Source organism: Schistocerca americana, chromosome X (genome assembly GCF_021461395.2).
Source record: "Schistocerca americana isolate TAMUIC-IGC-003095 chromosome X, iqSchAmer2.1, whole genome shotgun sequence".
In the NCBI taxonomy this organism is placed as follows: domain Eukaryota; kingdom Metazoa; phylum Arthropoda; class Insecta; order Orthoptera; family Acrididae; genus Schistocerca; species Schistocerca americana.
The window spans coordinates 719,289,020-719,314,504 of record NC_060130.1 but is presented as its reverse complement, the minus strand read 5'-3'; the positions used below and the strand labels follow the sequence as shown (position 1 = coordinate 719,314,504).

At 37.7% G+C, this 25,485-nt stretch overlaps 1 protein-coding gene across 1 annotated transcript in view; it reads right to left on the bottom strand.

Moving 5' to 3' along the window:
- LOC124554676 (transcription initiation factor TFIID subunit 3-like) overlaps positions 1–25,485 on the bottom strand; it is a 166,775-nt gene that overhangs the window by 13,018 nt on the left and 128,272 nt on the right. The window contains exon 6 of the mRNA XM_047128294.1: positions 7,219–7,355. Within this exon, the coding sequence (XP_046984250.1) occupies positions 7,226–7,355 (130 nt within the window). The 3' untranslated portion in view covers positions 7,219–7,225. The remainder of the gene's footprint in view (positions 1–7,218; positions 7,356–25,485) is intronic.

The following is a 25,485-nucleotide window of genomic DNA, read 5'->3' as shown; positions in this document are numbered from 1 at the left end:
CTCCGTGCAATTCTTATTTGTGGGGTGCACTGAGGGGACAAACTGTGCACAACAAATCCTCACACACTGGAGGAACTCCAGGATAAAATCCGCGAATCAATTAATTCAATATCTCAGAGATAATTACATTTCATGATTAATAATTTCTCGAGTAGATGTCAGAAATGCGTGGAAAATAATGGCAGGTAGTTCCAGACACCCCTTGTGTGACCTGAGTGAGTACAAAATTTATTTGCTTATATTTTAAATGTAGTCATGTCATACCACAGCAGTAGATGGGCGACACAGCAGCTGATAGCCAGGCAACAGAGAGCTCGCTGCCTGGCATCTACTGCACCGCACAAGCGGTCATCAGATAAATGGAACACCCTTTAGCATGATATTTATATCATATTTATCTGATTATAACATAAGATATTTTCCCCAAATTCATCTTTTGGTAAATATAATGTCATCTTACATTCACAGATTAAACTACTGCTGCTGACGTCAATATTTTCTGTTGTTTAATAGATTAATATTGGGGGTTGTCCTACATTTAAAGTGAAGTAATTTGAAGCCATATTGTCTATTAATTGATGGTGATTGTTCCAAAAATACAAAAAAGTTTTCTGAAACCACTAAGCCACAAAATTCGATGACTACTAAATTATTTATTTAGTGTCATGTTTCAAGGTGATACCTCATCATCGGGCTACACTGACATTACAAAACCACTTACCGTAAGTGTATACAGACATAAAAGTTTCTTAACATGGTTATTGTGATCATCCTGTCGAGAGAGAGAAGGATAACGTAATATGAGGCAATGTCACTTTGTATATTGATCAGTAGTTCACACAATAATTTTTATAAAACAATCACTCTCTCCCTTCTTGTGGCATGGCATTGTTCTTGTGATGTGGTGACGGATTGCTATTTTCATGGCTCTCTTGGATTTCTTCACCATTGTTCACAAAACTCACAAGGGTGAATGCTACTGACAACACCTGGGTCGACATATTGATAGTAAAATCGAAAATAGCCTTGTTTTGACCACTGCTCTGTGTTTTGCACTGCTGATTTGTTTTGTGTTATCGTGTTATATAAACTCATCCTTGCGAAATTTGCAAACAATGGTGAAGAAATCCAAGAGAACCACGGAAATAGTGATACCTCAGCAAGTCACAATAAGAATGCCATGCCACAAGAATGAAGAGAGTGATTGTTTTATAAAAATTTTCATGTGAACAAAAGACTAATACACAAAGCAACATCACCCCATACTAGGATATACCTCCCCCCGGGGTGAACACAACACTCATATAAAGACACTTTAATATCTGTATACACCTACAATAAAACGTTCTTGGTTTTTCAACCGTGTCAATTTGAATAAAATCCTCGTGCTTTCTATGGCCATCTCCTCCATCGTTGTCAGGAGTTCACTGACTGCCGGGGCTGCTACGGTTTCTCGTTTATATAGGCATGATGACATCATCAGCAGCCAATCAGATCAATCCACTGTGGCGCGCGCGCGTAAGTCGACCCGGGCAGCTAGCACAGCTATTGCCCGTGGCAGCACCGGTGACGTCAGGTGGCGCCAGGGGCAGGCGCCACGTTTGAAACTGCCGCTCCTGCGTCACACATCTGTCTCTGCTTTCTTTTGATGTCCAACGCCCGTCCCCATGGCCTGCTGAGTGTGTATCCCTGGTCTCTGTTGAAATTGTTGTTGTTTAAACGAATCTCAGCCGCTACCTTTATAACGGAGTCCCAATATGTAGATGCATGAGCCAACACTTTTGTATTTTCAAACTGTATTTTATGTCCGTTTTCTAGGCAATGCGCTGCTATGGCCGACTTGTCAGGCTCCCTTTGTTTTATGTGGCACTTGTGCTCAGTACAACGCTCCACAACCGTGGGAATTGTTTGTCCAATGTACATACTGCCACATTCACAGGGTACACCATACACACTGGACACACTAAGAGCAATGTCATCATTAACAGCGCGCAACATATCTTGTATCTTGGGTGCAGGCCAGAACACTGGTCTTAGCCCATGTTTCTCCAATGAGTTCACCCACCTACAGACTTGCCAAACATCTGGCAGGATTATTAGCACCAAAATTGGGACATTGCGAACACCATTTTGTCAGCTCACAGAAATTTGTTGAGACACTCAAGAGAATGAAGATAGGCCCAAACGACCTAATGGTTGGCTTGGACGTTGTGTCACTTTTTACGAGGGTGCTGATACAAGATACGCTGGATCTTTTGGCCCAACATTTTTCTTCTAGAATCATTAAGTTGTTCCGTCACATCCTAACGACAACGTACTTATTGTACTGCGATGAATATTATGAGATGACAGACAGCACAGCCATGGGATCACCACTGTCTCCAGCAGTCGCAAATTTCTTCATGGAACACTCTGAGGAGCAGGCTCTGCAAACTGCGACATTACGGCCTTCTTGCTTTCTATGATACGTTGATGACACCTTCTTGATATGGTGTCATGGTGGAGATACACTACAGCAGTTCGTCGATCATACGAATGGTGTCCATCCCAACATTAAATTTACTGTCGAGATGGAGAAGCACGGCAAGCTACCATTCTTGGATGTTTTGGTTGAGCGGAAGGCAGGAGGCCAGCTTTGTCATTCAGTGTACCGGAAACCAACACACACTGATCGGTACTTGAACGCCAACAGTTTCCACCACCTTGTACACAAGAAAGCTGTCCTGAACACATTGGTTCATAGAGCCAAGATTACCTCTGATGACGACCACCTACAGTCTGAATTGCAGAACTTAAAACGTGTTTTCGAGGAAAATGGATACAGCAAAAGAGACATCGCAAACGTTTTCAAGGGCCGCCGATGAAAGACACCTGGTGAATCAATAAAAGTGGCTAAACGGACTGTATTCCTGCCATACTGTGGAGCAACTAGCAGTAAGTTAGGACGTCTGCTGCAGAAGCACGGGCTAAGACCAGTGTTCCGGCCCGCCCCCAAGATACGAGATATGTTGAGCCCTGTTAGAGATGACACTGCTCTTCGAGTGTCTGGTACGTATGGTGTACCCTGTGAATGTGGCAGTATGTACATTGGACAAACAATTCGCACGGTTGCAGAGCGTTGTACTGAGCACAAGCGCCATATAAAACAAAGGGAGCTTGACAAGTCGGCCATAGCGGAGCATTGCCTAGAAAATGGACATAAAATACAGTTTGAAAATTCAAAAGTGTTGGCTCATGCATCTACATATTGGGCCCATAAATAAATAAATTTAGTGATCAATAATTTTATGACTGGTAGCGGTGTCTGAAAACCTTTTAATATTTAAAGTGAAGCTTTGGTAATTGAGTTCAATGCAGATTTATTTTAAAGAATTCACAAGAGCTTGAGGAGAAACAGCAACATCAGCTTGGCTGAGAACTACAATGAATGTGGGGACAGGAGTGGTGAGCAAAAAGCAAATTTCATTGTGCTGCCAGCCATGGAAAAGTATACCACATAACCTGGTTTTTTATGAGCATATACTATGTTTAAACTCAAGTTTGACTGAATCCATTTGTACTCTGAATTGGACACATACTCAGAAACAGTATACGTTTCTGCAGGAGACTGTAGAAATCTACATAGGTACCTGTTTTGTACAGCAATATTGTCAACATTTTCCATGAATTATGATTGGAATGAAAGGGTGTGTATCAGATGCTGGTTCTACATGGTGAATGAGAGTGTGGCAAGCAGTTGGCATATTTGGAAGTAAGAGACAAAGGAATATTGTCGGATTGTCATGTAATATAGATGCAAAATCCGCTACATATTCACAAAAACATCTGTGTTCTCAGGTCCCACCATCAACACCATCTCGGAAACCACAACATACTATGAAGAAACAGCCACATACTTGTGACAATGAACATAAATTTTATTTATGCTGTTACACTTACATCAATTTTAGCTGTGCTATTAGATCCCACCCTAAACACCTCCTCTGAAATTGTGATATACTGTAAGAAACAGCTGGAGATTTGTGACAACAAGACTATAAATTTCACTGCTGCTTGTATTAGTTGTGTGAAATTATATTCCAGTGATGATGATGATGAAGAAGAAGGGCAGTGGCACATCTTATATTCAAGTAATATGGTACACTAGTTAAAAATTTTAACTTTCCAGGAAATTCTTGGTGGACTTTGCAAATCCCTGTGCATGTTAAAATTTCCCTCTCATAAAATAGTATCTATTATTTTGCTATTTTCTAATTACACAGTTTTTGGTTAAACAAATTCACTTCACTGCAAATTGTGTCTTTGTATGTTTATTATTTTCTTTTGTGTTAATATCCGAAATGTAATAGTCCTGTATTTTACCATTTTGTAATTTCTGTAATATTTGCATCTATAAAGGGGCACCACACACAATGTACCGGTCAGGTGATAGTCAAAATATGAGCATTTATATGTTAGTCACTCACCAGTGACATATTGTGCAAAATTTTATGTCTTATCAGTCCCTATAATACAATGTTCTATAGTCAGTCAGTCTGTGTCCAGAACTAGATCTGTACAATTCTATTCACAACAACTTGTTGATTTGCGATGCTACTAGTTAATGCTCATTAGTCTAATAAGAGGTTATGTAGCTAACTCATCTGTGATATTAAATCGAAGTAGTTCAACAGAAACAAGCAAACCATCTAAAGTGTTTATGAAAAATAAATATGTATGAATTAAAAGTTAATACCAACAGAGCTGTGAAAAATCATTTTACAGTTGTTTAAAATCCCTAATAATCATCAAGAAGTAGTAAGGTAAAGAAGGAATTCTACGAAACTTTAAGAGGCATACAAAATGAGTTGATAAGTTACAGTATTTTAAAGATAATGAACTGTGTTTTGCAACTAGCCAACTTGTGTCAAAATTGTTTAATGTTTCTAGTTTCCAAAGACAAGTCCTCCAAAAATGAATAAAATAATGAATGACATTGAACAATTTGTGTAAAACTAATGTTAAAAAGACTTTGGAAAAAAAAAAAAAAAAAAGTGGGGAGAAAGAAAGAAGACGAAGTAGTATATAGACTTTCAATGCACACTATGTAGATACAAAAGTTAATTTTCACAGCAAATCAATTTATTGTAAAGGAATAAAATTTGACAAGATTAAAAATGCAGATATATATTTTTATTATTTTTGAATGCACTGTTTAACAAAAAAAAAAAAAAAAAAAAAAAAAAAAAAAAAAAAAAAAAAAAAAAAAAAAAAAAAAAATATTTCATACCCCCAATTTCATGTTGAACATTTTTTACTGATTGATGGCTTATGACTGTATTAAAAGTGTGGGTGGAAATGACGTTTATCTCAAAGACACAGAGAAGTTTAGTGAACACTGTAAAAATAAAACTTAACAATGAAAAAACAATTTTCACATTTAATTTTATGCTCTATCATCATTTTGGATTTCTGCTGTCACTCCTTAGTCACAAAACCGATTATCATCTTTGTGTCTGAGGAGGAGGTGATGACATGGTTGGAAAGTTTGGATTCGTTATTAGTTTGGTATGGCTATTGCCATTGTGAGCTTGAAACTTAGACTCATTAGTTATTTTCAATGATGGATTCACTGAGTTATGGTACATAGTGCAGTGCGCAGCATGCCAGTTTGGAAATCAAAGTGGTCAGGCAGGCCCAGATGGAATCCATATGGTGGATTAATGGCCATTGGTTGGTATATCAGCCATCCTGAGTGTGTATTTTAGGTGGTTTCCCATGCTTGTTTAAGCAAATGCAGGGCTGGTCACAAAATTCCACCTCCGAGAATACAAGACACAAACAGTTCACATACAGTTACACACAGAACACAATTTACATTACACAATTCAAGCGATCCCAGCTACAAAAATAAATAACCAAATAAAATATCCCAAATCTTGAACAAGTGAACCCCGTGCTAGACAGGATAAATGCTAAGGCAAAGAAAGAAAGAAAGAAACAAACAAACACACAAACAAAGAAAAAAGAAATGTCACCTGCTTACTGGTAAAAATTTAAGAAAAATGTGCTTTCATTTACATTTCGCGTTTACTTACAGTTTAATTTAGAATTTACAAATTCTTTAAAACTAGTACCTCATAATCATGTTGATGCTGCCATAGATTTGTTTGCATGGGATGTTTTATCTGGGGACTGATAATTCTGGTGTCATGTGGGTGAATGCAGTGGGGTAGAAAAAGGAATGCCTAATGAGACTCTTCCATAGACATGTGACCTTGCCATCAGAGATAGAAAAATTGGTGAAAAGCAGGATAGAATTTGTACATTTTATGACATAAAATCTGAAATAGGTAGAAATGAAAATAAGATGTGAAAAATGGTTAAGCATAATGGATGAAGAGAGGACTGTTCAAAGAACTGATTCAGGTTATAAGTATACAATAAATATGAAATGGTAAATGAAAAATAAAGCCCTCATCAACATGAAGGTTGGTTCAAACGCCAAAGTGGTTTACTAGGCATGGCTTCATTGGAGGTGGTAGGCTCTTGTTTCCACTGACCTTTGAAGTGACTTACTCACCAATTTATAAGGAGTCACAGTTTAATGTCAACTCCAAACAACAGCAAAGCTCATCATTTTTCACAATAACAAACAATGCCAGAGGTGAAAGAAATGATAAATGAAATTAAAAATCTTAGGACACATCTAGGACTGAAACCCATAATTTTGGATCTGTAGTCTAGCATTTAACCACAGTCACCCTCTGTTGCCTAACGTAATAGATGAAGAGTTTCATCTAGCAGTGGAAGAAAGCAGGATGCAGCAGAATGGTTGGATAAACATTGTTGAGACAAGTACTAGCCTTGGTCAGGTCATAAAGAACATAAGGCATTACTTGTGGATATAAATAAGGAAGATCAGCTACTGACAGTTGGGGAGCTAATTTGAACAGATGACGACTTCATGCAGCAAGGGAGAGGAGAGAGAAAGACAGTAGTAGTTACAACTGAGGGAATTGGAGTATCATAAATAGGCCACTGTATGTGCAGACAGCAAAAACAGGAGTATATACTCAGTCATTTTAGAGAAGTGCCAAAGACAAAAAGAACATACACTGGAAATGTGTGATGACTGATTGCCAAAGCTCACCACACTAATCTGGTGTCATGGAAACAAGGTCCTGACCCCCACACCAGCTATTTGTAACCACAAAAAATAAAATTCCATGCCATTACCTTCACTTCATGGGACAACTTTTTTCTTTCTAGATTTCTTCTTTTTGTCAACAATATTCTCCTGCTTCCTGACAATGCATACACGGCAGTACCAGTCTTCATTTTCATCTGGAGGAACTTGAATGCCCACACATACCCTGGAAACAGTATTGCTTATATTTTACACAATTTCATAAATTACAAGGCACAAAAATATGCAAAATAAAGAGAACTGGTAAGTTACGACTGCCTGCCAACTTTTCATTATCCCCAAATGCAAAGAATGTAGCAAAACAATACTACACATTCAACTCCTTAAAGTCAGCCTGGGGTGAAATTTGTTTCACTCTAAATTAATAAATTTTCTCATAGTGTACACATGTATGACGAACACAAATATTTTACAAGCTTTACGTTAGGATTTCAACTCAAATGTACATCAGTTAATCTTAAGTTGGTGTGACTTCAAAATGTGCAATTCAGTTTCTAAATTTCTTAACTTTCAATCTTAGAAATTTTAAATATATTAAAACCTATAATTACATTAGGTCCTCATTAAATCAAATAATCATGTAGTCTCTAAACCTGCAGAGAAACTATGTATAAAAATAAATAATTTTTATTGCCATGTATTCTGTTGATATCAATATCACATCCATAAGGAACATTAAATGTTGTCAGCTATTTACACATTTGAGCATTTTTAGGACTGACCTATTGCATTATTTGAATAAATACAATAACCTTGATGAAGCAACATTCAGCTTATCAAGTGATAGGTATACAGAATAAAGCATAGTAGAGTTTACAGAATCTGAGTTTGATGCAAATAAAAACAGAACACTCTGTTGGGCACATTCTTAGATTTTTTAAAGTTGTTTCAAATATATTAACTATCACTAGAAAAAAAGAGGTGTAGCATAAGAATAACTCTGATGAAAGCAGGAAAACAGAATTAAAAAAATAAACACATAAATACAAATAAACATGGCTAAATTTTAAAAAAGTCCAGTGAAACATTTACGAGTTCTCTGCGATCTAAAAGCAACAAAAAAGGAGACAGATTTTGTCAGCATGATGAGTTAATGTGCACAGAAAGATATTTTCGATTAAAAATGAGTGGTGCGATACCATTCATAATACTGCAAATGTTAAAAAACATGGGTTATGGCAAAGAATAACGAAGAACAGTTACAACACATTGTACAGTTTTTCACAAGTTTTCAGCGTTTATTGCTGGCAACTGACAGCAAATAGCTTCTTTCAAGATGGCAAATGACTGCCATAACTTGTGACACACTGACTCTATAAACAAAATTCACAAAGTGTAATGTCGGTAGGCTTCGGACACTTGTGCTGAAATGAACGGCGGAGGACATTTTCACTAGCAAATGACAGTAGTTGCTGGACAGCACTTGCAGTGTGTGGCACGCTTTATGCATGCATACTTGACTCTCCTGCAAAAATTAAGCAACACTATTTGTTTAACATGACACACCATGTACGTATTTTCATTTTGTGTGTACACAGGTGCTGTCAATTTTATATGGCAGTTATGTTCACTTACTTTTCCATTCAGAGAAAAGTGTGGCCACTTGTCCACACATCATTTAACAGACAGTCCACTTAATATTCCATTTTTAAACATGTAATTAGCAAATTATTGAAGCCTCCCAAAAATGATTGTTTTCAATTAGTTCCTGAACTGACTTTTGTAAGGCTACCACTTGAAAATGATCTTAACTCTCACATATTCTCATATGAAATTATAGTATGTATTAACTTTCACACACACTGCACTCCCTATGTTCAGAACCTGGTGAAACTGGCATCATAAAATTTAACTAAGTATATAGTAAAGAGTACACAATCCTAGTGTCAAGTTTCTGTCAGGAGAATCATGTCATCAGTCACATCCAATGAGAGTCTTCATTTTAATATGTAACTTTCTGTGGTGTTGAAGTTGGGTGCCTCTGCAGATCAATCAAAGAGCTCAGTTTTTAACTGTGCAGAAAATTAAGTCGTAATCTATTCACTACTGTGGATAGGCAAACTATATTGCTGAAATTGCATAAAACCTAGTGGATATTGTACATTCACAATGGTTACCAAAAAAGCTTCTTGATAGCAAGATAATGGTAAGAACTGATGATATTGCAAATATGAGCATGTGCACTCCTACAGATTATGTCCAATTCAGACATATGACAGTAACAACTTCATCCAGATACAGACATGTTATATGAGTTAAACTGGGTTACCCAAAGTCTACGAACATGAAATGAACCAGGCTTCGTTCTAATATATGTCGACTCATTGTTCAATATTACACATCTCCAGTCTCAGTCTACGGAAAATGCATGATCACATGAGGGTAATCCAGGAAGTAATACCCTATTGTACATTTCCATTTCACTGGTTTTATAAAGCTTCTATCCACAGTCAAATGGTTTCATCGATACTGAATTCAGTGTAGTATGAGTGCCAGGCAAAATAAGTTTTTATTGTGCATTCTGCCTGCATTTGGGAAGGAGGGGGATGGAAACTCACCAAGCCATTTTTAACCCTAGGATGCATATACAGGGCCTCAGAGGCCCTTGTATGTCTTCATTTTTAAAAAAATTCTGTAATTTTTTGTTTGATTTCAAACTGCTTTCCAGTACTCTTTCACTAACACTGTGACATTCCTCCTATCAAGTCTGAATGAGATACCTTTTTAAGTTTTTTGTATAATTCAATACGTTTACCCACACACATTTATAAATGTTCTTTCGCTTATATTGTCTTCAACATTTGTTTAGGAGCAGTTACTTATTCAACAACAACTGTAGTGGTATTTCCAGCAACAGGGGTGCCAACAGCAGCAGTAGCTGTAGTAGTAATAGTATAACTAAAAAATAATACACACTACTTTCACATATTGGCGATGTCGGTGTATTATTGATCTTTTTGCTACCAAATGTTTTATTATTGCTTAGTATTGTTGTCCTGTGCTGCTCTTGTCCCTCATTTTACTGTAGTTTCTTTGTTGCTGCAAGGCCCATATTGTTACGAGTATAACTCGTTTAGTGCTGCACAAGCTGCTGTTCGAGAGACACGTCTTTTGCTATGGCTTCAACACGCAAAGCAAGAGAGTCAGTACGTGCAAATGCAGCTAATTTTGAAAGTGTTGTGGCTCAGTGGTTTGAAGAAGATGATTCTTGCGAGGAAGGAAATACTTTTGAAGATGCAAGTAGTGAAGAATCAGCCAATGAACCGGCAGATATGAATATTGAGGCAGATGGCAGTCCTTTCAATAATATTACTTCATGAGAGTCTGAAAATGAAGAACCACCACAAAAAGGTATAGAAGACCACATATACATTAGTCGGAATGGAACGATTTGGAAATTAGATCCTCCTGCAACTTTTCGTATGCCTTTACATAATTTCATAAAGAAGGCACCTGGTCCAGCCCACGGTTTGAAAACCTGTAAACCTAAGGATTCCTGGGACTATTTCATCTCCAAGGAAATACTAGAGGAAATCATCAACCGCACAAATATTGAAGGCAGAAGAGTGGCTGCTTTACGTGGTAAAATGTGGAAAAACGTTTCACTTGCTGAAATGGAGGGTTGTCTTGGTCTTTTACTACTTTCTGGTGTTGAGAAGAGTTGGGACGTCCCTATTAGAGAATTATTCTTGGATGAAAAGGCAAATCCTACATATAAGGCTACCATGTCAGTAAATAGATTCGAGGATATAAGGAGAATGATTAGATTTGATCACAGGCGTACCCGTGAAGCTCGATCTGCAGATGACAAACTTGCAGCTGTTTGCTATGTATGGGAACTATTTCTTGACAAGTGTAGAAATAGAATGATTCCCAATGATTCGCTCACAGCTGAAGAACAGCTAGTCCCATTCCATGGAAGATGCAGCTTCACCCAGTATATGCCCTCTAAACCAGCCAAGTATGGCATAAAAATATTTTGGTTATGTGATGCTACATCTGCATATGCTTTAGATGGAATTGTTTACACGGGAAGGAAGCCCCATTAACCTATTCAGAAAAATCTTGGATTGAATGTGGTGAAAGATCTTGCTAAAAGCATTGAAAAAAAAAAAAAATGGTTCAAATGGCTCTGAGCACTATGGGACTTAACTTCTGAGGTCATCAGTCTCCTAGAACTTGGAACTACTTAAACCTAACTAACCTAAGGACATCACACACATCCATGCCCAAGGCAGGATGCGAACCTGCGACCGTAGCGATCGCGCGGTTCCAGACTGTAGCGCCTAGAACCGCTCGGCCACTCCAGCCGGCCTAAAAGCATTGAAGGATCATCAAAAAATATTACTGTTGACAACTTCTTTACTAGTGTGCAGCTGGCAGAAGAGATGATTCAGAAGCAAATTACAGTGGTGGAAACAATCAAACAAAATAAACCAGAAATTCCTAATGAGATGAAATCATCTGCATCAAGAGCGATTCATTCCTCTTTGTTTGCATTTGGAGGTTACATTACGAAGGTGAGTTATGTTCCCAAAAAGAAAAAGTCTGTAGATCTCATTAGCACAAAACATCATGACAGAAACATTGATGAAACTCATGCAAAAAAGAAACCAGATATAATAAAGTTCTATAACTCTACGAAGGGTGTAGTAGATGAAATGGACCAGAAAATTCGTTATTACACTTGCAAAAGACAAACAAGAAGATGGCCATTTGCATTATGGATGAATATGATGGACGTCGCAGCAATGAACAGTGAAATTTTATTTTCCGCCCAACATCTGACATACCACAGTGGAACAAGTGATGAAAGGCCTTTGTTCCTAAGAGATTTAGCAGAGGAAATGGTAAGACCACTAATGGAACTTTGTATTCAGATCCCTAATCTTCCAAAGAAAATCGTTGATGTCATGCAAAGATGTGGTGTTCAAAAAGATGTCATATTGCCGAACCAACTACCTGTTTCAGTAAAAAGAAGAAGATGCAATTATTGTCCATATAATAAACACAGGAAAAGTGCTATGACATGTATAAGTGTAAAACCAACATTTGTAAGGAACATAGTGGCGTTCTTTGTGCTTCTTGTTTGTCACATGTTGAAAACTAAGAAAAATGCAATTTTATGTGAACAATGAATAATAACTTTTTGTCAAAATATTGCCTATATACATATAATATTGTGAATAATGAGTATGTTTTAATTGAAGGAATTGGTTGTAATAAATGTTATAAAATGTAAATGGCAACTTATAAGTGAATTAATAAAATAATTTGTATATGTTGTATGGAAATGAATGTGACTAATAAAAATTCACTCTTAGAGTTTTTTTTTTTTTTTTTTTTTTTTTTTTTTTTTTTTTTTTTTTTTTTTTTTTAGTAAAATGTTAATCATGCCCACCAGATCGTGTTACTGTATCTTAGGAATCTTTCAATATGACAAAATTAAACTCCAAAGAATGATTATATGAAAAGAGGAAAATTTTAAATTAGGGTAGGGCCTTGGAGGCCCTGCATATGCATTCATGTGTGTTTTCGGCACCATGCATCCCACGGTTAAAGGGGCTAATCTGGCATTTGCTATATGGGATTTAGATGATCATGGAAAACCTACAGCTGGATGGTTTGATTGGAATTAGAACTGCCATTTTCCTGGGTGTGAGACAAATGTCTTACCAATGAACCACATCACTCAGATTGAAGAATAACATCAGGAAAAAAATTATGCACGCACCTTTCCATAAAGCTCAGAGTTATGGACAGGAAATGTTTTGGACACTATGCCAAGATCAAGACTGCAATGAAAAATTGGCTTAAGGGACTAATGGGAGCTGACTACAATTTGGGAATTATAATGATCATGGACAAGTATGAGAAATTATTAAACGACAAATGTGATTATTACAACGAATAAATTAAGTTTCAATTTTGTAAGTGATGCATTTTTTGCTAATAAAATACTTTTCTTGACTTTATTAAAGCCAAAGATCATTATTTTCTGTATTATCCTCATATATACAGTATGGTTCTCAGAAAGAACATCACTGAAGTTCCACTGAATGACATCATGATCCAAGGAAATGGGGTTGAGATCCGAGTTTCTCACCCAGTCCTTACAAGTCTTGCAATCCTATTCTTCATGTCACATCTTTCCATGGTCATGGTTTGCTCTCAAGGGTGCTTTTGATACGTCAACATACAACAGTAAGTTCATGTAATAATCCCTACATGTCACAACAATATAATTCACAGATACTAACATACAAACATAATTATATATGTAACTTCCTAACAATTAACCCCGTACACAGAGTATTTATGTCACATTAAAGGTTATTTGGAAGGCTTGTAAAATCCAAGGCCACATGACCAATGTTAAGTGATGAGGATAATTACAGGGTTTAGACCCTTATTATAAAATATAGAAAGTTTTCAGAAGTTAAAACTGTTTCACTAACGAAAATCATAAAAATGCATGCAAAAGGGAGTACAGATAATAAACAAAAATATGGAACCCAACATCCATCACAGTGTCAGCTAAAATACAGGGTGTGCACCTGGGACACCCGTGCTGTCCTACCATCGCAATATGGAACCCCGCATCCATCGCATTGTCAGCTAAAATACAATAAATACAATGTGTGCACCTGGGGCACCTGTGCCGTCCTACCATCACAATATAGACTTCACTAAAATGTGGCATGTAGAAATACGTTTGCAACAGGCACCACAACTGGGTGTGTCAGCCTGTCGGAGCAAATATCTATTTGTTGTGGGGACACATACCCTACAGAGATGGGTAAGTGAAACATTAACAATTTTCTTTACCTGGAAGGGAGAATATCAGAACCTAATCATTACATACCGAGCGAGGTGGCGCAGTGGTTAGACACTGGACTCGCATTCGGGAGGACGACGGTTCAATCCCGCGTCCGGCCATCCTGATTTAGGTTTTCCGTGATTTCCCTAAATCGCTCCAGGCAAATGCCGGGATGGTTCCTTTCAAAGGGCACGGCCGACTTCCTTCCCCGTCCTTCCCTAATCCGATGAGACCGATGACCTCGCTGTCTGGTCTCCTTCCCCAAAACAACCAACCAACCTAATAATTACAGACTGCTGCTTGTCATCTCTCACCTACAGCCACCATTCCTCCCATTGATGTATGACCTGACTAAACACAAAGTTGGAGCCCACAGCAGAGAGAGAGAGTGTATGTGTGTGTGTGTGTGTGTGTGTGTGTGTGGGGAGGGGGGGGGGGGAGGGGGGGGGGTTTGCATCCTTCAACTCACCCACCCCTACAGATGCCCTAGAGTGCCTATTTATATCCCCTACTCCGAATGCACCCTGGTACCTAATACAAAGCTACCACCTTCAGCTGTTGCTGTAGCAGAAATATGCCTTTATGATGAGGAACATTTTCTCTCAGGCTATGTTTTATGAAGGGCCTGAATGTAACAGTTCTCATCTGCTTAGGTACCTTCAATCTCACATGCAATTCAGGGTTATACACCATAAATGTACCTGGCAGTAAGATCCTGAAGACATGCTTAGGGAAAACAAATGAGCAGGAGGCCACCCCTCTGGAAGTAAATAGGACATAATACTAAACTTTTTATTCTGAACTAGTTTTCTTGGTTAAGTTTGCTGCTTTTTGAGAGACCATTCTCACAGCTTGTGCACTGCTCCAGCACATAATGCTGGGCTAAGAATGGTTCTAAAGGTAAGGATTGACAACAGATGGATGCCATGGTGACAGTTACTACCTCCTGATCTGTGAACACACTTCTTTCGTACTCTCTAATGATTTACTTGGAACTGCGGCCATAACAGCTGCCTCGAGACGTACGGCGTCATCCCGAGGTTTGTCACATATAACTTTATAAGTACAACACACTTGTCACCATCTCTTTAACAGATTTCTCTGTTCTTATTTGAAACTTATTCACCCTGGATGCTCACACAGTCACTAAACCTCTCCCATCTTGGACGCAATTGAACAGGAAGCAGATCATCTCTTTTTGACCCATATGCATACATCATACAAAAATTGTGGCACCCATCTGCACTATTATGGAACAATAATATAAAAATCATATTAGTGCCTCTATTGTAAGCTTTTTAAATTCAAACCAAGTCCAGATTTCTTAAGCAGCCAAGATAGTGATTTACTTGAACCTTGGCAGAAGCACTGAGTTTAATCATTAATTTTTTTTGTAAGATTTCTTTTTGTCTGAATCATAAATATCATTCCAGAGGTTGGTAAGCAATGGTAAGGTATGTGAGTACCTGGAATACAATGTGCCGGCCATTGTGGCCGAGCGGTTCTAGGCGCTTCGGTCTGGCACCGCGCGACCGCTACGGTCGCAGGTTCGAATCCTGCCTTGGACATGGATGTGTGTGATGTCCTTAGGTTAGTTAGGTTTAAGTAGTTCTAAGTTCTTGGGGACTGATGACCTCAGATGTTAAGTCCCATAGTGCTCAGAGCCAATACAGTGTACTGTTGTATAATGGCGACACCACAAGGGATTGCTTCCGAACAGAAGCTGGCAATGGAGCTTTTCCAAAAGTCCCTGTGGTCAGACTAGTTCTGCCATGGTGGACTACATCCAATACTTTCAGGTATGCTGGTCAAGCAGACATGTACACTATCTGTTATCACACCAGGACCGCAGCACCAATGCTCTATAAAACTGTAACAGACAATCTCAGTCTGTTCTCCCATACTATGCTAATAATATAATTTAAAACATCAAGGGCTTTGAGGGTACGAATTTCCAAATTACTCAGCTGTGGCAACCACATAGATTATATTTTTCCAGCCTCCTAATGGTCATCCACAGATAGTGTGCACTTGCAACAAGTGCTGGAAGACAAACTGAAAACCAATCAAAAAGTAACTACCACTGAATGGGGTACTGTGCCATGGATGTTATATGATCTACTGCTGTTAGAAAAACCACCCTTAAAGCAATGCTTGGAGGGGCACCATTCTCTTGAATACAACGATCATATGGGAAGTCACTGATTTGACACCAAAGGTAATGTGCCAAGACAAATGATTCGAGGAAAGGAAGATAAGTCAGGAAGCCCCGTGTATGTAGCTGTCAGAGGATATTGTGCCTTCAGGTAGTATCATAGGCTTCCTTCTGTAGGTCTGGGGGGGAAGGGGTGGGAAGGGCAATCTACATCTACCTCTAAATCTACATGATTACTCTGAAATTCACAATCAAAAGTGCCTCGTAGAATGTTCATCGAACCACCTTTCTCTGTTGTTCCACTCTCAAAGAGCGTGCACGAAAAACAAAGAAATCAATCTTTCCGTGCAAACTCTGATTTCTATAATTTTATTATGATGGATCATTTCTCTCTATGTAGGTGGGTGCCAACAAAATATTTTTGCATTTGGAGGAGAAAGTTGATAACCAAATTTTCATGGGAAGATCCTGCCACAAAGAAAAATGCCCTTGTTTTAGGGATTGCCACCTTAATGCACATATCATATTCGTGGCACTCTCTTCCCTATTTCACTATAATACAAAATGAGCCTCCTTTCCTTGAACTTTTTCAATGTTCTCCATCAATACTATCTGATGCGGATTCCATATTGTGCAGCAATACTCCAGAAGAGGTCGGACAAGTGAAGTAAAGGCAGTCTCTTTGGTAGACCTAACACCTTTTCTAAGTGTTCTGCCAATAAAGTACAGTTTTTGGTTCACTTCCCCCAATACTCCTTAGGCATGAAATTTGATTAGAAACCACTTGGGGGGAACAGTGTCAAAAACATGAAAATCTGAAAATATGGAATCAGTCTGACACCAGCTGTCGATAGCACTCATTACTTCATGAGAATAAAGAGCTACCCACACTTCACAAGAAAGATATTTTTTGAGTCCATGTTGGCTATCTGTCAATACATCACTTTCTTGAATGTAATTCATAATGTTTGAACACATTATATGTTCAGAAATCCTCCTGCAAATTGATGTTAGTCTGTAATTCAGTGGATTATTCCTATTTCCTTTCTTGATCACTGCTACGACCTGTGCAACTTTCCAGTCTTTAGGTACGGATCTTTCAACGAGCAAGTGGTTGTAAAAGATTTCTACATATGGAGCTATTGTATCAGCATTCTGCAAAAGGTACCTAACTGTTACACAGACTGGACAGGAGGACTTGCTCTTTATTAAGTGATTTAAGCTGCTCCATTACACTGAGGATATATAGTTCCAAGTTACTTTCGCATTGGCAGTTGTTCGTGCTCTGAATTATGTAATATTTACTTTGTCATCTTTGGTGAAAGAATTTCAGAAAACTGTGTTTAACATTTCTGCTTTTGTGGCACTGTCATCAGTAACAGTACCATTGGTGTGGCACAGTAAAGGCATTGGATGCATCTTGCCAATGATGTACTTTACATACGACCATCTCTCTTTGGTTTTCCTGTCAGATCTCATGACAGAATTTCATTTGGAAACTATTAAAACACCTTCCATTGAAGATCACACTAGATTTTGGGCTTCTGTAAAACTTTGGGAATCAGTACCATTTCTTTTTAATTTATTTGGTATGTATCTATCAATTTCTGTTGACACTATTTCTTTGAATTTAAACCACATTTAGTCTATGCTTACAGAGTCATATTGGAAAGAGTGGAGACTGCCTTTTGGAAAGATGTCAAGTGAATTTTTCAACAGATGTCCGACAGAAAAGCTAAGCGTAGCTACCTTCAGCAGATTCAGGTTACATTTCCTGAACACACACTGAAAGCAACTAAAGAACTGTCTGAATTCTACAATACAGACCAGGGGGCAGTTGACTACCTGCCCCAACATATTTTCTATGCAGCTAAGAAAGCAACACTACAAAAGCTACTAAGTCATGTTCATCCAGTCTAAGACTAAAGTAAGGGAGTTTAAATAGCTTTTGCTGCTAAGTCACGAAATTGTCCTCCATATACATAAAATTAAAAGTAGCAGGGAGGTTTCTTTGCTTCTTAATGTGATATCTCACAACATGTTATATTATATTTTGTCATAACCTGATGCTACGTCACTGGCTATGGACAGGACCAAATCCCAAATCCAGTTCTCACATGAAGAAGAGGCAGATGGAAACTTCATTATTGGTGGAAGTCGTACCAGTCATTGAATATGTGGAAAGCTGGATCCTGGGTGGTGGTAGTGGTGATGATTTGCCTTTTTGGGTTCATAACAGTTTCCTCAGCTATACCAGTAAGCCAGGGTGAATAGGCAATAATATTACAAAGTTTTCTTTTGCCTTTTGCTTCCACCAAGCTGGTGAATTTGTATCAGTTGACAATTTGGATGAGGGACTTGTTGGTTCCCTGAGACTTGTCTTCAAGTATAAAGATTCTACTAAAGGGTCCTCTTCTTATTTGCCAGAAAGAATTAATTTGGGGTGGTCTGGTAGTTTAGATCAACTTTTCTGATATCTGCTGCTTTTGTAAATTGGTTTCTCTTTAGATGATGAAAACAGAGGCTTAATGGTTCAAAGTATACTACCAAACTTCCTTATTTGCCTGTTGAGAATAAATGGCAGTCTTGGGGGTGGATTGTTAACTAGTATGTCTTCCAGCATCCTGAGAAAAACAACTGACTTTAGAACAAGCAACTCTTTGCCCAAGCACTTACATCTGCTTGTGTTTATTCCAGCTACCATTCTCACAGTTTGCACTATTCACTACTTTTTAGCCACTGATGTAAAAGACATTATGAATGCTGGTGGCTTAACAGAACGATCCAATGCTTTAACTTCAGCATAACCAATTCACTTCACAAACTGCATTTCTTGGATCTCATTCTCTTCACTTTCGCTCACAATTTACTCTCTTCATAATATTCTGAATGACAGTTACATCCCCTCCAACCTACTCTTTCTTCAGTTTCTGGAGATAAAGTTATGTCAGATATTTACAGGAGGAACAGCCTTGCTAAGATTTTAGGTGTTCTGAAGCTGTCTTACAACTGGGTAATCAGCAAATGCTCTTTCATTTTGTATTTGCTTAGCTTGTAGGGAAGGGTATGCTCCTATAATCAAGCAGCTCAAAGAACAAGGAGACCTAGTGCAAAAAATTGGAAAATCCTAGTTATATTTCAGCTGGTTTCAAAATATCAATAATTCTTCAGTTCAATGGTGAATCAAGTCCACAGTTTAATATTCAGTCTGCAGGGTGCAGCAGTTCCTTGATACTCCAAGACAATAGTGCTATCTTTCTAAGCAATGCTGAATCAAGACCATAGTTCAGTATTAGTCGGCTGCGTTTAGTAGTTACTCGACGCTCTGAGACAATGGTGCCTTCCTAAAGAGCTATTGTGAACCAATCCAAGTTGCAAAGCACATTACAGAAGGCTGGAAGCAAAACAAAACAGAGTTGTGACTTAGAAAACTAGGATAGGAAGGTATCTATTAATCTGTACTGCTTTTATGAAGTTAGCCCTGCAATAATGGAAGAGGAATCTGATTCCATTTCGGATACTAATAATTAAAGCTCTTCAGACAAGAATCATGACAAGTCCCATTTTCATGAAAATTATTCACAGCAGCATAAATTTCATGCTAACTTTTTTGCTAATCAGTTATCTGTCATTTTAAATGTTTTAATACCATAAATATACATAATTTAATACTGTGTCATTTAACTATGTAATTACAGATTCAGGAGGAGGTGCTGTGTTTCAAGTTAACTCAGCTTCCCAAGCCAGTCTCACTACAGAGGGACTGCACCTTGCTGATAACAATGAAAGTAGAGGAAGGAAGAGGACCAAGAATGATAAGAGTTGGAAGAGAAACCTGAGTTACAAACTTTGAAATAATGGTCAAAAATATGAGAGTAAAAAAAATGCATCAATATTACCGCAAAAATATTTGACACTGAGTTTAACTGCAACTTCCCAAGAAGGCGCAAAGAAAAAATGAGCATGACTGATCACAGGAAATGCTTCAGCTAATACTGAAATCTTCACAGTCTTGTGCAAATTACTAATTGCTAGCAATCGTGGCAGCGTAACAATACAGACACAATTCAATCAAATACTTTCAAGTATTTTATTAGAATTTCTAATGAAAGCAAAGGAGTGTGCAAAGAGGCTACATTTCAAATTAGCTGTGAAAGGCTATACAGATGTGTGACAAAAACATAACAAAAAGTATTTGATGTGACAGATAATCATGGGAAAAATACCTCTGTGAAAAAAAACTGATGACAGTGATGTTATTAACCATAAACAATCTTTTCTTGTTTATCAGAATCATTACTCATAGAAAAACAACCTTGGAAGGAAAACCTGAATCCTGATCTTGACACCTGTAAAACTATGATTTGCATATACCGAAATATCTACAGGCACATAAGACCTGAGTGAAATAATAGTTCTACTAAAATGTTATCTGCTCAAAACTTAATTTGCATTACCAATCACAACAAACTGATACTTGCCAACTGCACGATGAGTTAGAAATGAAAATTTCTAAACAATGTAATGATGTTAAGTCTCTCAAAGTCGAAAAATACCTGCATTTAGCAAGCACGGAACAAGTTAGATGCCCATTGTGACCCAATAAAGAAAATTCATGCAATGAAATGTATATTGCCACAGTTGATTTGCTGAAGGCTTTACCTTTTCCTAAACTATCTACTTCTACACAGCACAATGTAACAGAAATATGTATGAATACAATTTTGACATTCATTTCTTCAATCAATCCACAGTCTTAACGTGTATATGGGAATTAACAGAAGAAGGTAGATCATCTCAAGAAACAGTCAGCCGTGTCAGGACACATTTAAAAATGTACGCACCACACTACAAACACATCACACTTGATTCTGATGCGAGTCCTGGACAGATCTGAAACATTACAATGGCTGTAATCCTATTAAAATTAGTCAATCATACAGAAATGCTAGTGGACATAATTGACCACAAATTTATGGTACTGGGGCCCCTCATTTTTACTGAATGATGCTGACATTGGTTTAACAGAGACAGCTGCAAGTAAGATGCAGTATATCTTATGGCCCAGAGGCTGCAAAACATAAAGTACCAAAATGTTTAGTCAATGTAATGAAAAGAGGATAAATTACAATTATAAAACAAACTGTTGATGGCTTTGAGGTAAATTGGTTAAAAATTCCATACATGAAGTGTGAAAGAGACATATATTTTACAATATCGTTTAAAGAGACTGACTGATTTGGTGGAATTGAATAAGGTAAATTTTATGAAAAAACACTAAATTCACAAACCAGTGTCTATCAGGAACAATAATGGAAGAATCATAAGTCAATTATGAATGAAAACAGGAGGACATGCCTGATTTCTCAAGTTCATCCCACAATTACATCATGTGTACTACAAGAATCTTCTAACTGCAGAAAGACCACGAAGAGGAAGATCACAAAATGTGCAGCAATCTTTTCATGAACACGAATAGTGTTTGTGTGTGGAGAAGGAGAACAAGAACAAGAAATGTTAAGTGAACTTCCTTGTCAGCTTGGAGTTTGGATAATTAATTAGAAGAGAAAATAATGTAAGATGATGTGTTAAAACAAAGAAAGAAACAGGGAGTGATGTTCAATTATATTTGAAGTCATAAGAGAAAATTTTTCACTGCAGTGGAACCATGCCCAGTAAAAGAAATGGGGTGGGGGCTTTTATATTAATGAAAATATCTGTTTACATTGTTTCCTAGTTTAGCCTGAATTGCACTTTTTCATACAAAAAATTGATGTTTAATTCATCTGCAATTAATATATATTACTTTAACTTTATATTAATTTTTCTCAAAAAAATAAAATAAGAACTTGGTCAACTTTTTCTCTGACCCCTCAATTAATAGGCTATTCTTACATCTTATGGAATGAAGTGTTCCGGTAACAAACTTTTAGCTTTGTGGTGGAACTTTTTCTGGTGATCTAAAATCTAATGCAATAAAAAAATTCTGTTATGTAATCAGTGGTCTGTTACTCTTTGTGCATTTTCTGAGATTAAGTTCTCTAAGACCTTCACAAATCTTTTGATTGGTTGGATAGGAATACCCAAACTACCAAGAGTTTTTCTGGGAGATACAGTGATATTTATTTACCTCCTACAAGCAGTGTGGGAAATAAAAAGTTAATCCAGATGGAGTGCTTCATTATTTGGATGAACCTAATACAACAGGGGTGTGGTAGGTGCTTCACAGGCTGACCATAAATGACAATTGCACTTCAACAACAATCCACTATATCAGCACATACCACAGGTGTGTGTGGGTTTTTTTTTTTTTTTTTTTTTACAGCCATTATCAGAACCATAAGCCGGGTCTTAGCTCCTCGCAACATAAAATGTCCTTACACCTTGCCCAAATATCACCACTTAAACAGGCTAAAAGCTTATGATTATAAGAAAAGTGGTAATATTGACCAGATCCAGCTTGTGAACTCCAGGTTCAAGTCTGCAGTCCTGATGCACACTGAAAATTCCACCCCATAATAACTTAGCACATCATTGGAGAAGTCAAAATAAAATGGTGCACCCCACTGATAAAGTGAAATATTGTGTGACAATTCATTTTCTGTATTTTAAAGGACCAATGCTGCAAAAATTCATTCTGAGTTAGTGGAAGTTCACAGGACAATACACTGAGACACAGTGGTTAGATGAGAGACACACTTCAAGTGCGCTCCAACAAGTCTGAATAGCAAAGTAGCAGACCATACCATTGTGAAGAACAGAGAATAACAAGATAAATGGGGGCTCTGACGCTCCAAGATCAGATAAGCACAATTGAGGCTACAGCAGAGAAATTGAAATTTAGTCATGGATCAGTTTCCCACATCTTGCGCCACATTTAGAACATGAGGAAGTTTGCTGTCCGTTGGGTTACATGGCTGCTCACACTCATTCAATAAGCCTGGCAAACTGACACATCAGCAGAAATGTTACAGCTACCAATCTGACAATTTCTTTCACAACCAAATCTCCATGGACGATATGACCTAAAGACAAAAGTATGAAATAAAGAGGAAAGATGTGGATCCACTATCATTGAAAAAGGCAAACCCCAACCATCATCAGGCACAATGATGCTGAGTGTATTTTGGAACTGCCATGGTGTGGTGCAAATAAATTCTGCTCGCAAGGGGAAAGCTTTCATCAGAGCATACTTCTGAAATCTCCTGGTAAGGTTACGGGAAGCTGTCAAGACAGAGTCACTGGAAGAAAGGAGTGTGTTGGCTCCCCAAAACCACAGTTGATTGTGTACACGACAGTCAGTACAGAGAGTCCTGACGTAGCAACCAGTCAGTACCTCCTCTTTCCTTGGATGAAGCAACTGTTGTGTGCAGGCATTTCCAGAATGGTGACAAGTTTATATTCAAGGTGGAACACTTTTTGAACAGCCAAACTGCAAACTACTACAGCCAAGCTCTCAACCATGTCACTCGTCATTGGGAAAAATGTGTTGCATTAAAGGGTGAATGGAGCTTACAGAATGCTGCAGATGATGCAAGCATTAACACCCCCTTCATCCCCCTGAATTCATCCCACCATCATGTATGAAGTGGTATTGTTAAGTATTAATTATCACCTGGAAATTATCATGCTCTACTGAAGAAATGTTGGTGGTGTTATCTTTTGACCTCATTGCATAACGTTGAAAATTTCAGCACTCTTGTATTTGACTACAAACAGCACCTTTGCGATGTTTTCATTACCTTGCAAGTGTCAGTCATAGTCAGAACACTGTTCTGTATAGTTGTGAGTACATTATGTTGGAGATAAGTGAGTTTTAAAGCAACCCAACTCTTGGTGCTTGAATGTTGGATGCTCTTGTAACCAAAGTTGCTGAGCTGTTTTGTGTTTTAAGAGAAACCACATCAAAGATTTATACCACATACAAGAAAAGTGAGAAATCATCATCCCCCAAGTCACAAGAAGGACAGAAGTGTGTGCTGAGTGATCATGACAGGTGGTAATTGAAGAGGATTGTGATGAAAAATAGAGGACGACAGCTGTAAAAGTCACTGCAGAACTGAATGTCGCACTTGTGAACCCTGTCAGCACCAAAACAACATGAAGGGCACTCCAGAAGCAGACTACTGCTAGGCAAGATGGAATTACAAAACTACACATCAGTGATGCAAACATTCGTAACAGGAAAATTTGTTATGAAGCAATGAAGCCTGGACTATGGCACACTGGAAGAAAGTCATATGGTCAGACGAGTCTTGTTTAACACTGTTTCCAACTTCTGGCCTAGTTTACTTCTGAAAAGTGAAGCATGGTGGGGGCGAGAGGATGATTTGTGCAGCCATATTGTGGTATTCCATGCACCCCACAATTTCCTCATGCGGACAAGAAAAAAAAATCACTGATTTCACAATTAAAAATAAACTTTTTTCGAATGAAAATACATTTTTGTTCGTATTAAGTGACAATACACTTTCCCTTGTAGCTGTAAAACTTATCAATCCTTTGAATGGAAAATGTTTTATAGACTGGCATAGAACTTCCCTTCACTTTAGGAAATGAAACCCAGCATTTTGAAAGGATCTTTGATGTACAGCAACAAGTAAATTGCACATTTTCGCATTATGAAGGTATAAATACAAATTCCACCAAATACAGTGCGATAGCTTCCGAAGCACTGGATCAAGATAGTGCTGTGTGATACGCTTTTGTTAACCAATCATAGCTCATGTCACATGATCTCAGCAGACAATGACGGCAGACATTCAGAGCATAGGGCATGTGATAAAGTCAGCCAATAGCAACATCACTGTTAAGTAGCACGAACACATTAATAGTAAAAGTTAAAAGTTTAAATTAATATACCCACAGTATAACTACAAGAAAAGCTAAGCTTTCACATATAATATTAGCCTTTTTTAGCACGTGTTACTCTTTTAAGATATATCAAACACCAATGTCTCAACAAAATTTTAAATAATAGCATAAGCAGCTGGCCTTCTGCAACCGAAATTCTTCAAAGTAGCTGGTCCCCAAAGTGTCGAGTTTCAGATGAGAGTAAACCACTGCTTGACTGAAGAAATTTGTTGCACATTATAATCACACAAAACATAATTCTCATATAAAAGGAAGTTTACTTTGAAAGTAATGCTGTTCAAACCATCATTTGCAATATTTTTATATTTTTCCCTGCGATCTGTTAGAAATGTAAACAGTTGTGACGTCAAGCAGTTTCTTGTCATGAAGTATTGCACTGTCTTTGTCCTAAAGGCTTTGACACATTCTGCTGTTGGTAGATGCTTGTGTGTGCATTGTTTTATTGTT